Source organism: Camellia sinensis, chromosome 8, assembly GCF_055761805.1.
Source record: "Camellia sinensis isolate YWXY chromosome 8, ASM5576180v1, whole genome shotgun sequence".
Taxonomy (NCBI): Eukaryota; Viridiplantae; Streptophyta; class Magnoliopsida; order Ericales; family Theaceae; genus Camellia; species Camellia sinensis.
The window spans coordinates 13594817-13609298 of NC_138968.1; the positions used below are offsets into that span (position 1 = coordinate 13594817).

The following is a 14482-nucleotide window of genomic DNA, read 5'->3' on the forward strand; positions in this document are numbered from 1 at the left end:
CACATTTAAAGAGAAGATTGAAAATAATAAATCTGTTTTGAATCTGTCAGAATGTTGCCTAAATTTTTAGACAATTTTATACTCAAAATTTCGAGATGATTTCTTCTACAAAGTTGTTGATAATGATGTCTACTTCATCCATGAATTTTGAAAACAATTTTTGAGCTTTCTACGAATTTATACAAATTTTTTTTTCTAAATCTGAAATCGTGTTGAAAATAATCTGTTTTGAATCTGTCAGAATATTGCCCGAATTTTTAGACAATTTTATACTCAAAATTTCGAGATGATTTCTTCTACAAAGTTGTTGATAATGATGTCTAGTTCTTCTAGGAATTTTGGAAATAATTTTTGAGCTTTCTACGAATTTATACAAATTTTGTTTCTAAATCTGAAACTGTATTGAAAACAATCTATTTTGAATCTGTCAGAATGTTGCCCGAATTTTTGGACAATTTTATAATCAAATTTTCGAGATTATTTCTTCTACAAAGTTGTTGATAATGATGTCTAGTTCATCCAGGAATTTTGGCAACAATTTTTGAGCTTTCTACGAATTTATACAAATTTTTAACTAAATCTGAAACTGTGAGACAGATTTTACTATGTATTTGAAAATTTATTTAAAATTCTATACTAAGCCAAATCTGGTAATTTCTCACTAAAAGATGAAATTTGAGAAGTCTAGTTTCATGATAAATTTTTAGATTATGGATTTGATCTATAAATTTAAGCATGCAATTAATGTAAGGAAATGTGACGAATCTGTGTCATAAAAATTGCTGGAAATTTTACAGGATTATTTACACCTTCTTTTTCTGAAATTCTTTCTGAAAAGTGACCTAAACATCCCTATTGAGTATTTTGTTCAATTGCACGAATTTTAGAATTGTGTAAATAATTTATTTATAAATTTTAATACCTAAGTTACCATCCGAAATTTTCTGGGCATGATAAAATCATCACTTCAATATTGTGTGGGTCTAATCCATCAACTATTATAAATTAGTAATCCATGTATGGGTGTGTTGTGATTTATTTAATATTGTACTAGTCTAATTTTGCAAGTCAAAAATTTATGCATGTGCATAATTATGGGTTATTTCTTGTATCTAAGCTATTATGTTCATACGATGGCTTAAATTAATTGTTTATTAAATTTTGTACATTTAATTATTATTGTGTGACATGTATAATGTTTTATGTTGGGAATTTTATTTTAGTCAATATAACATTATTGGTGACTGAGAATTGAATAATTTGTGTTTAATATATAAATTAACCGAAATGAGTGATGGTATATATAAAGTTACTGATAAAGGGTTAATACCGGGTATTTAGGGTGAGCCCTGGTTTTTAATAAGTTTTAAGTAAATTGTGTCGCGAAACCCTAAGGTGACACGGGGCTTATTTGAACCCTTATCGGTAATTGGTTTTGGAATAAGGGTGGATGTGCGGGTGGCACACAGGGAAGTTACGTACCCTTGGCAGACCGTTCCTTTGGGGCAGAACACGAATGTCACGGCTTGGGTAAAAAACTCCGGGCGTGGACATCTTTGGTAGTTCTTGAATATTTGACGAAGTGGGGGTTTCCAAATTAACCGTGGCCATGACTTAGTGGTTGGTAAGTTAAACCTCTTTGGCGAGATTTCAAAGGTCACCTAAGTTATTAAAATTATTTGAACTATTTTATTAGTTGTAATTTATGTTTACAATTATATTATTATCTCGTGTTTATAATCTCACTATTTTCTCTCAAAAAGAATGGTATGTTGGTTATATTTTTTTCTTTCTGTGTTGCAAAACTCATGACATATATTTTGTTGCCCTAGCGTTTCATGCCAGATTATGTCGAGAAAGGGACTGAGGCTGAAATTGGAGCTGCTACTAATATCGAACCTTGGCTAACTTAGAGTCAAAATTTTATCGAAATAAAATCCTGTTATTTCTTGCATTAGTGTTTAACTATGTTGTAACGTTGTGTGTGAACTTGTAGTTTTATTTTGTTGTTGGACTTTGACTATGTAAAAATTTAAAAGTTCCTAATTAGTAGTTAAAATTTTATCTAGCAAGTTATTGTTATTTAAATCTTATGACGTCTCAAAAAAAAAAAATTTGGGGCATCACATCAACTCTGCCGTTATGGCAAGTCTAAGTTATTCGTCATGTTTCATTCAGAAACATCGCCAACTTAGTTCAACTCTATCATATGGTAAGTCTAAGTTATTCGTCATGTTTCATTTTGGAAACATCACCAACTTAGTTCAACTCTACCATAGCCAAGTTGAGTTCAACTCTATTATATGGTAAGTCTAAGTTATTCGTCATGTTTTATTCGAAAATATCGCCAACTTAGTTCAACTCTACCATATGGAAAGTGTTAATTAAACTCTACCATATGGAAAGTCTAAGTTATTCGTCATGTTTCATTCTGAAACATCGTCAACTTAGTTCAACTCTACCATAAGTGTTAATTCAACTTTACTATATGGCAAGTCTAAGTTTTTCGTCAAGTTTCATGCCGAAACATCGCAAACTTAGTTCAACTCTACCAGTATGGCAAGTCTAAGTTATTTGTCATGTTTCACACTGAAACATCGCAAACTTAGTTCAACTCTACCATGTCGGCAAGTCTAAGTTATTCGTCATGTTCACCAGAGGAACATCGTCATAAGACTTTTCGGTCTTATTGCATAATCATGGATTTCAACAACATTTTTACGCTTTTTTACATAGGCTTTGACATCTTTTTAAATGTAGGGCCACCACAATCCCTGCGATATAGCTCTATAGACAAGGGATCTCCCCCCTACATGGCTTTCACATACTCTTTTGTGAACCTTGTATTAAAAGTCTTCAACTTGGGAATGATGTACATATCGTAATAGAGGTCCAGTAAAAACCCTTCTATATAGATGGCCTTCTGCCGACAGACAGAATTTGGCCAACTTCAGTCTGATCTTGTGTGCTTCCTTTTTGTCTTTTAGGATTTGGGATCTGCTTACTTATATTAAGCTCTTCTCTCCTAGGACTTACTCATCTAGGCTAAGATCTTGTCTTCTGAGATTTGGGATCTACTCACTTAGGTTGAGCTCTTCTCTTCTAGGACCTATTCATCTAGGCCGAGATATTGTCTTATAAAATCTAGGATCTGTTTACTCTGGCTGAGCTCTTGTCTTCTCGAACCTAATCATCTAAGCCGAGATCTTGTCTTCTGAAATCTGGGATCTGCTCACTTAGGCTGAGCTTTTCTCTTCTCGGACCTAATCATCTAGATCGAGATCTTGTCTTCTGAAATCTAGAATCTGCTCACTCGACTGAGCTCTTGTCTTTTCGGACCTAATCATCTAGGCCGAGATCTTGTCTTCTGAAATCTAGGATCTACTCACTTAGCCTGAGCTCTTCTCTTCTCGAACCGAATCATCTAGGTCGAGATCTTGTCTTCTGAGATCTAGGATCGGCTCACTTAGATTGAGCTCTTCTCTTCTCGGACCTAATCATCTAGGCTGAGATCTTGTCTTCTGAGATTTGGGATCGGTTTACTTAGATTGAGCTCTTCTCTTATGGGACCTACTCATCTAGGCTGAGATTTTGCCTTTTGAGATATGGGATCTGCTCACTTAGGTTGAGGTCTTCTCTTCTCGGACCTAATTATCTAGGCCAAGATCTTGTCTCCTGGGCACCAGTTTTGGTTGTTGGTGTCGGCGTGTCCTGTAATGGGGATGTTGGTTGTATCACGTTGTTCTCCATTATGACGTTGACCACTATCTATAAGTCTGTCAATTTATTTGCCATGTTTTTCAGTTTCCTCGTCTTTTCTTTGGCATCTGTCATTCCATGCCTGAAAGTCATTTTCACAATAGTACTCATCTCGGTTACCTTTTTTGTTCCCTTCTTGACCTTTGGAGACATTATTCGCCTCAGGATTCACTTCTTGCACTTTTTCGTTATGGTTCCCTCCTTTAGTGTTAGGATCCACATGCTCCTCCTTCTCATTGTGGATGTCGTCTCCAATTCTCACTTCCTGTCCGTTATTGGTCATCTATTCTTATTTAGTTCCCATAGACAGCGCCAAATTGTAGGTGTTGATTTCCAACCACACAACCAAAAGGGGAACTTAGCTGGAGAGCATCGACAGAATAGATTAAGCCTAACAACCTATAACAAGAAGATAAGAATTCCCGCGGTGGTTCGTCCATCCGAGGACATTCCGACGATCAAGTCAGTAAATCTTATCTCTCAAAAATATCAAAACAGTACTTAATGCACAAGTCAAAGCATCACAAATAAAAGCATACCTTAGACCCACGAGGGTGCCTTACTTTATAATGATCAGTGTCCAATTTCTCCTAAAAGTCTTACTTCATGGGACTCTATCATTTACAAGGTAAACATCTATCACAACTCACACTATTCAAATTAAGATGAACTCCCTCAAGAGTCCCATCTCTATTTAAATAGGTAACTTGATGTCATTTAGGACTCTAGTTCTCTATCCAAATATCTCGGATTCTGGTATCCCCGCAAAATACCTCGGCAGTGCCCTAAACATCTCGACAAACATGATCTGTCCACGTGGCACCTCAACTGACACCTATGTAGCGTCATCTCAAAATACTTCCCCACAGTTTTTAGCTTTTTCCTTTTTTTTTTTTTTTTGCTAGGCATTAACAATCCATGTACAGAGCTATGTTGATACCTAATGTATCACTCTTAAAAATCATCATTGATTAAAGAGATTTGGATGATAAATTAGGGGATGTAGTATTATTGTATTGTGAAGAAGGGTTGTCCATAAATATTTGTAATCTAATAAAAATATTTACCTGCTTTCCTTTTCAATTTTAAATGTCATCACTTATTTGCTATGTACTATAATATAAATAATAAAATTACTATTCATTATTAATAATTTAATTTTGAATAAATTATACTTTGCACTCTTATACTTTACACCGAATCTTGTATTGTTCATTGACTTTTTAATTATCTCAGTTGATGTCTTATACTTCGACTTAAGTTACAATTGAGTTCAGTCGAAAAACATCATTTAAAAAATTGACGAGGTTGATTACATTTAGTATTGCTGTACTTTCACTGTAATGTAATTTTGGGTCTTTCACTTTCAAATGTGGCAATAGATTCGCTACATTTTTATGTCAAGTTGCAATATCACCATTTCGTTCACCTATTGTTAATGAGATTAGCAAAAATTAAAAGTAAATAGACCAAAATGAAATTTTAGTGAAATGCATGAACTAAAATGAGATTTTGAAAAATGTGTGGGGCGCTAATAAGATGAAAAAATATTATGTTTAGCTCATATGATAAGTTCATTAATCTTATTCACGATAGATGAACGGAGGGACGATATTGCAACTCATTTTAAAGTATAGAAATTAATTGTCACAATTAAAATTGAAAGAACCAAAATAAAATTATGATAAAAAATGTATGAGTATTAAATGTAATTAACCCAATAATTAATTTTCTAGATTCTACCATGCATTTATAATAATGTTGAGATTTGAAAATAAACAACATTTCTATAATGCAATTAATCTTGTCGCTCACACGAACCACGCTTCATTGTAACTATCGTCTCTACTTATTTACTCATGCTTTTGTTTTTATTTATTTTAGTTGTTAAAAAATATGTATTTCAATGAATTAATTATATATATAAAACAGGGTAAACGAATAAAATTCTTTACACTCTATCCTTAAATGACTAAGGGGTGTTTTGGGAACAAAATAAAATGTTAACTTTTAGCTTTTTACTCATTTTGAGTCATATCACCTCTCACATTTTTTATCTACAAAAGATAAAATAGGCTAAAAAAGTTAAAAAATTAATTTTTTACCAACTTTTTAAAACACCACTAAATAACGCTGACGTTTTCTAAAATTTAGAAAAAATATAATAAGATCTACAATTTTGTTATACATAAAAAATGGTAAATAGGGAGAACTTTACACTGTACCCATAAAAGACTATATTATGCTGACCTCTAAAATTTAGAAGAAAAAATATAGCAAGATCTATAATTTTATTTTAATTAAGTCGAATTTTTTTTAGTAAAATTAAATGATCATAATTAATATAAATGGTATGGAGATACGAAAATAAATAGCAAAAATATATATTTCAGTGTACAAAAAAATGACAATATTATTTTTACCCACATAATTAATTAATAAAGTCATGATAAAAAAAAGCTGAATGTTATATAAATTAAAATTTTAAAAGAGTCTAATATAATTATTCTAAACTAATTTAAAGTATGCAATGTTTGAAAGAAAAATAACAATAGTTGAAGAATTTTTTTTATTACAAATAGAGAAAAACAAAAAATGAAGTGAAAATAAAAAACTAAAAAATGATTATACTAATGATAATTGTCATTAAAGTAAAAATAAAATATCATTAGAATCTCAATAAAATTTTCACACATCTTTATAAAAAAATTACATGTTTTTGTATATATTTTAAAGTTAAAGTGTCCTAAATAAGTGCATTTTTTGTCTTTTTGGACTAAAAAATTGAAGAAAAAAATACGAATATTTGAGTTAACTTTTTGACTTTTTATGGAGAAATGTGTATTAAAAAATTGTATAAATTAGTGTGTAAGAGAAAATTAGGATTGAGAGTTGTGCAGCCGTAATTTTTGACTTTTGCTAAATAGTGATAACTTTTTAACTTTTTGAGTAACTTTTTGACTTTTTGACTTTTTGGCAACTTGCCAAACTCGACGTTTAAGTTATTAATGATTATCATTTTATCTCTTTATTCATAAATTTGTACTTAATAATCACACAATAAATGTTAAAAAAATATATTCTCTTTATCAATAAAAAAGTTGAATAGGTTTTCAAAACTTTTAGAAATTTACAAAAAAAAAAAAAAAATCTCAAGATTTGACCCTTATAATTAAATAAAATTTTAATTTTATTAATTTAAATCTCAGTATTTTGATTTATTTTTAATGTAAACTATATATCTATTTTTATTAATTAAAACTGATTTTGCTTAGCGAAAATAAGCGAATGATTTAAATTGAAAATAAATAAAAAATTAGAGTTTAAATTGATAAAATTAAAAAGTTAGGGTTTATGTCATTACAATGATTAAACTCTAAGATTTTTTTTTTATATTATAATTGTTCTAATTGTTTTTACATATTTTTTTTTCCCAGCCGAGAATAAACATGTTTTTATTTTTAAGTTAAAAAATAGATAAAAACATCTAAATTAGACAAATCCTCAATTATTCTAAGAGAAATTACTATTCAGTAGTTATTTCAAAAAATTATTATAAATTCATACAAAAAAATTGTAATTATAATTTTTAATATTTATAAACATTTATTTACGATTATTCTTTACAATCTAGTAGGGGTGGGCGCGGGTCGGTTGCGGCCACGAAACTTCCAATCCGCCATCCGTCCGCCAGATTGGCGGATTGAAGAAAATCAATCCGCATCCGTCCGCCAATCCGGCGGATGTGGATTGAGCGGATTGGCGGTTTGGCGGATGGATGCGAATCGGTTTGGCGGTTTAAAATTTTATAAATTTTCAACATAATTCAACTTGTGCACTTCCTTAAAAAAAAAAAGAAAAAAAAAAGTATTACAGTCAATGACTTAAAAAAGTATTACAATCACTGTATGCCTTATCCAAAGAAAGAAAGTTTGAAACTTCAGAATATCACGATCACTGTATGCTTCATCCACATATTACAATTACAGCATGATTCATCCCTATAAAGTATTACAATCTGTGATTCTTAAAATATAATAACAATTCAAACCACCAAAACCATAAAAGAGCAGTAGTAGAGATTGAATGTTTCTATATTGTTACATCTACATATGTTTTTGAAAACAAAAACCAACCAGCATATATCATATTTTTTATTTATTATTTTTAGAGTTAGATTTAAAAACTAAAAAATATAGATGAATAATATGTTTATTTTTTTCAATTCAAAAATATATTCAAGTTGAAAACTTTTTTTCAACAGAATATTTAAACTCTTTTTCAATTGAAAACACAAACATAATATTTAAACAAATTGAAAATACAAAGTCTTATAAATTACTACAGGTGCTCGCGATTTGGCGGTTTGGCGGTTCGGTTGCGGCCAAAAAATCTCAAATCCGCCATCCGTCCGCCAAATTGGCGGATTGGAGAAAATCAATCCGCAACCGTCCGCTCATCATCACGCATCCGTCCAAAATGCGGCGGATCGGTTCGGTTCGGTCGGTTTTGGCGGATCGATATATCCGCTGCTCACCCCTACAATCTAGACTACACTAGACATTCTGATGACTTGGTAATATGGATAATCTCAAGCCCCATTATGCAAATTATGATCAAAGATGTTTTTCTAGAACCATCTACCGTATCTTATGGATCTATATATATTTCTTTAATTGCAACTTTGGTCCTCTATATATATATACAAACCCGCTCTCCAAGTTTAGACCCAAAAAAGAAAAAAAAAGAAAACCCCTTCTCTTCGCATAAACCCTAATTCCGAGTCTCTCTCACTCTCTGAGAATCCATGGCTATACTCACTGAATGCGAAGACGATCAAAAGCATACTCCAAAGCCATCGTCTTCGACAAAGAAATTCAACGCTGAGTTCGATCCTTCGAACCCTCTAGGGTTTCTCGGGACCGTTTTTGAGTTTGTTTCTCGGGAATCTGATCTGTTCAAGAGTGACTCTGTTGTTAGAGATGTCAACGCGTTGGTTCGAAATGTGAAAGAGAAAGTTGATGCGGAGGAGAGGAAGAAGAAGATGGAGAAGGCTGAGGCTAGCGTAAAGGCTGAGAAAATAGCCAAGGAGGAGGCTCAGGCGTCGCCGTCACGGTCGGTGAAAGGGAAGGAGGGGAACAAAGAGGAGATGGCGGAGGATGGGAAGGAGACTGACGGCAAGCGAGGTAGTATTCTTGAATCTTGGATTTTGCCCCATTAATATTTATTATGTATATTTGTATTTATTTTTTTTTTCATTTTTGTGTACGTAATGATGAAATTGAGTTGAATTTGAATATGAATATGTTCTTGGTTTATAGAGTTTAGTTTAAAGTAGCTTGTCTGGTCTGTTTGCTTCTTGAGATAGTGGGGAAAATAGTAGAAAATTTTAGGGGGCCTGTGACATTTTTGTCAAATACTATTAAAAAAATGTCACTAATTGTTAATTTTCAGCAATAGTTTAAAAATTTTGTCACAAAAAATATCATTAATTATTAGTTTTTATTAAAAAATTGTCACAAAAAGAAGTGTCTCTAATTTTTAACTTTTAGTGATAGTTTAAAATTTTCGTTACAGAAAAATGTCACTATTGTAAGTTTTAACGATAACTTATAAAACCCATTACAAAAAAAAAAGTCATGTCAATTTTTAGCAACATGTAAAAGATCGTTACAAAAAATTATTTTTAAGGATGATTTTACTAGTAATTATTCTCAATAGAATTTGATGAGAATTAAGTTCAACTAGTAAGACTTATTGGTAGTTTACCCAAAATTTTATTTATGTTGTTTGGTTGTCAAGACAAGGTAGAAAATTGGTTGCCCTAGTTTTCTCTAATCTACTATGTGCGTCAAATTATGGTTATGTCCAAAGAAGTTGATAATGCAAGTAAAGAAAGCAAGTTCTTTGAAGCATACGTTTGATAGTTATACATCCTCAATAAAACAGGATTTTGTTTTTAATTTTTGTAATATATTTTTTTTATAGAGCTAATGGAAATAGAATAGGCATAGATGGGAGAGAAGCTTTCATTATCTACACCAAAAATATATATATATATATATATATATATGTACGCATCTATTTTCTATCTTCTACACTATTATTTCTCATGTTGTTTATGTCTCATATTTTGGGTTTTTCCAAAATACTCATATAGTTGGTGTTTGTGTAAAAACAATTATAAAGTGAAGCTTCTCATGTGTTTATGTCTCTTGTTTTGGGTTTTTCCAAATTACCCCTATAGTTGGTGTTTGTGTAAAATTATATATAGAGGAGGATGAGACTTGAAACAGAAACCATGAGTCTAGTACATATGAAGTGTGAATTCTTCTTTGTCATTATTCTTGTAATATTACTTTTTTTCAAGTTGCACACACGTCATGTGTCGACCACTAGTATATATATAACACTTTTGGAATACAAAAAAATCACATACACCAAAATTTATGCGGTACATCATGACTATTTGTTTGTATTTCTTCTACTTTCTTTAGGCAAGACAACTACAATAATTAAATACCTCAATCTGCCACATCACTTTTTATCTGTAAAGGTGGCCTAAGTGTTTTGTTTACTATGATGTGTGTGAAAGAACATTTAATGTCATCTACGGCACATGTTCTTAAATTTTTTTTAATGATAAATATATACCTGTCATTCTTCTCAATTCTGACTTCAGAAACTGTAGATAAGAAGATTGGAGGGATTATATATGACCTTGTTTTTTTTAGTTGAATAAGAATTCGTGATTTAATGTGAAGAAATTAATAGTGGAATTATGTGTATTTTATTGAGGATTGAGCAAATTTTCTTAGTTATTCCCTCTTCCTGCTACACTCCAGAATCTTTGAATCTGTTGCAATCACTAGTATAATGTCTCTTATGAGAAACTTCATTATCTTCTCACTTAAAAAAATGAGAAAAAATGCGATGGGAAAAGTTTTTGAGAGAAATAAATAATGTTCTAGCGCGGTGTTTAATAAACCAAATTTCAGAACTTAAAATTAAGTATTCAGTGATTTCTTAATTAATGTTGAATGCTAATTTCCAAGCTTTCATGCATATGACACCATTGAGTTGCACACCAGCATCCCACCACCACCACCACACCACCACCACCACCACTACCACCACCGACCACCATCATCATTGCCAGCATTACCTCTACGCCTCTACAACAAGATGGTTTTACACAATCGGCCCAAGCCATACTAGCTTTTCCTGCTTGGTTGTACAACTAGTAAAGCAATGCTATTTTGTTAGTGTCACAACTACAATCCCATCCTACTACCATCAACACAACCATTGCTGCCTTCACTCTTGCCCACTACAATCACCATCGTCGTCGCTACTTGCACCACCCTTGCCACTACCAACACTTCCACAACACTGCCATTATCACCACCATGCTAGTGGTGCTGCTAGTACCATCGCAACACCACACAACTACCATTGTTGCCGCCACCATCACTAGTGTTGCCACACCATCTTTGTTGTCTCCATCACTCCACCACCACCCCTACTCCTACTATATCACCCACGATCACCACCGCTGACACACTTCACAATCAACCGACAACCACAATATAAAGAGTTAAATAGAAAAATTAGAAAATGAGTCAATTTCAAATTTTAGCTTCTTGTACATATCAAATAACTTAATTAAAATCAGTGCTTAAGTTTCAATACATTCCAAACTGTTTTTTGGATTGAAAAATTTGAACTTTAGTTTTCAGTACTTAATTTTGAGTTTTCTGTTTTATAAAAAAACTACCTTAGTTGAACACATTTTTGTTCTTTTGGTTCTTTGTAGATTTTAGCCTCTGCGAAGCATCATTCATTGCGGCTATATTGATGAATGATTTTTTACTATTTGAGGAATGCATTGACAAGTATGATATTTTACTATTTTAGGAATGCATTGACAAATCAGTAGAAAGGCTTAAGTGAATGTACTCTTATTGCAAGTATAGAGTTTCATCAGCAAAATGAACTTTAGAAAATGTTATAATTGAGATGACAATCTGAACAATCATAAGAGCAATGAAATAGTAGCACGAGGTACTGGAACATTGCATAGAAAATTTTAAACTGGGTTTAAAATGCCAAAAATTTTGGGGTGGCATGAAATTAACATGATATGGTAATTTCGTCAAGTCTTTGAATACTGGCTATGAAAGATTTTATAAGGAGGCTGAGAGTTTCAGATCAGTTGTATCTGGAGCATGGATCAATCTGGATCTAGGGCAGACGGAGTGTGGAATGGTTCTTACTCCTAGACGTGGTGTAAAGTGTGGCAGCCTGGTGAAAGGGACTCTGCATACTTCTAATGCATGAGTTGTCTCTATAGCTTTGAATAAAAATATAGTAGCACATTATTTTTCCTATTCATAGATGCAACAAGGGGTTGTACAAAGAAGTTGACAAGCAGTGAACTTTTGATGTGTGAGTTTTTATGTTCATGGTTGAAGTAAAATCTTGCTCCTGCTACTACTTCTGTACCCAAATTTATTTTGAAAGTAGTTGAAAAGGTTAAATGAATTTTAGATTGTTGTCAAATTAGTTATATGTTAGGCCAAAGCTGTTTGCTTATGATAACTTTACAAGACAAGTCAGTGTTTTCATCTCCATTAAACCTGTCGTTACTCATTTGTCACATCATAGCAAAGTCTAATGGCTTTCAGGTGGCCATAAGATACCTGAAGTGATTACGTTTTTCCCCATGTAACTTATCTCATTTGGTAAGAATTGTGAGTTTAATTTCTGTGAAGATGGTGTGATCATCATCAGGCAATATGTGGACTCTTGCTTATACTTTTATCTTATGAGATGATATTTTTGTTTAACTAACATTTTATACTACATTTCAATTTAAATATCTTACCAGCTCCCAATAAAGGCAATGGTCTTGATCTGGATAACTACTCTTGGGTTCAAACCTTGCAAGAAGTTACCATTAATATTCCAGTCCCTCCTGGAACAAAATCGAGGGAGATTGCATGTGAGATGAAGAAGAACCATCTGAAAGTTGGACTTAAGGGTCAACCTCCAATAATTGATGTAAGTTTTAAGTTTTTCGATTCATTCGTAAATATTTGTTTGGCAGTTGTGCAGTACCATCATTTTGAAATTTGTGTACTCTGAATTTGGCTTGAGAAAATTTTTCTTACCAGTGACCACTTATCATCTTGCTTGCTTGCAGGGTGAACTGTTTCAGTCTATCAAGGTTGAAGACTGCTTCTGGAGCTTAGGTATGTTCATACACAGACTTTCACCAAGAAATTGCATGTGCAATGTGTGTGCACAGACACAATTGTCAGACAGGCTAATAAGTGCCTGTTTTTAGCTGCTAACATACAGGAACGGTCAGTGGTTTCCTGAGGAATGCTATGAACCTAGTGATTCTCTCCTCCAAATAATGTGCTTGCATGCACATTTTTTTGTTGATTCCTAGTCTGTCAGGATTGTTGTTGATATTTACTTTTCTTTTCTTTTCTTTTATCCTTTTAATGAAAACCAATATTTTCATGCAGAGGATCAGAAATCCATCTCTGTACTTCTGACCAAACAGAACCAAATGGAATGGTGGAAAAGTTTGGTAAAAGGTGATCCTGAAGTTGATACTCAAAAGGTGGAACCGGAAAGCAGCAAGCTGTCTGATCTGGACCCAGAAACACGGTCCACTGTGGAAAAAATGATGGTAGGTCACTAATGCCTTTCACCTCTGCGCGGGGGTTATTATGAATGGGAAAAACTTGTGCAGTATGAAAACATATAATAGTGCATGGTTTGTTAGTTATATGATCTGATCAATGTTTTCTCTTTATAAGAAAACCATTTGAACCCATTCTTATCATGTCAAACAGCTGTATTATCAATATATGGTATTCTTTTTTCCCTTGTTTACAATTATGACTATCATTGGTGGGTTGTTTTCAACTTCATTGTCGTTGATTTCCAATTTTGTTGCCTTTGTGTTCCTTTGCAGTTTGACCAGCGACAGAAGACCATGGGCCTTCCAACAAGTGATGAGATGCAGAAACAAGAGCTTCTCAAGAAGTTCATGGCTGAGGTGAGCACTTAAATTACTCCCTCTCTCTCTCTCTCTCTCTCTCTCTCTCTCTCACCACTTCAAGATTGGTTAACTAAACTTCTTTTTGGGATTAATGCAGCATCCCGAGATGGACTTCCGAGGGGCAAAAATATGTTAAAAATCCTTCCTTCGCATCAAGAACCTGCTGCTTTTCGGTAATGTTTGTCTCAGATGGAATGGAGTGTCTCCTTTGCCCGTCTTTTGGACCGAGATTGGTCTTGTTACTTTTTGGATGGCAACTTTGTTTAGATAACTTGGTTAACAGTTTGTTGGTTGGATGGGATTGATGGTACAGTCATTTAAATACCATATTAATATATATTAGCTTTGCTTTTTGGAAATTGTTTGGGTTCTTATGAAATTGCCATGTTGATGTTACAAGACCAATAGGGGGTGGGGTATAAAATGAGCGCTGAAGAGATTTGGACTATCAATCTTACCTTATGATCCGGAGTTAATCTAAACATGAGATAGGTTATGCAATTCAAAAGGATTGATAAACCTAGGACTTAGGACTTAATCTTAAGAATTCTAATCTGCCTAAACAAACATAACCTTGGTTATTATATAACAGTGCTCGGTTACCTTAGCATTATTATTCTTTTTGGTGGCAAAATTAACAAGTAA

General features: G+C 32.8%; 1 protein-coding gene across 1 annotated transcript; it reads left to right on the top strand.

The window, feature by feature from the left end:
- The first annotated feature begins 8347 nt into the window (after positions 1–8347).
- On the top strand, positions 8348–14196 carry LOC114280826 (protein BOBBER 1). Its single transcript, XM_028223234.2, has 6 exons — positions 8348–8945; positions 12650–12822; positions 12965–13013; positions 13296–13462; positions 13751–13834; positions 13935–14196. Exons 1-6 carry the CDS (start codon positions 8567–8569, stop codon positions 13971–13973), a joined length of 891 nt encoding a protein of 296 aa, XP_028079035.1. The 5' UTR covers positions 8348–8566; the 3' UTR covers positions 13974–14196.
- Positions 14197–14482: the final 286 nt, after the last annotated feature.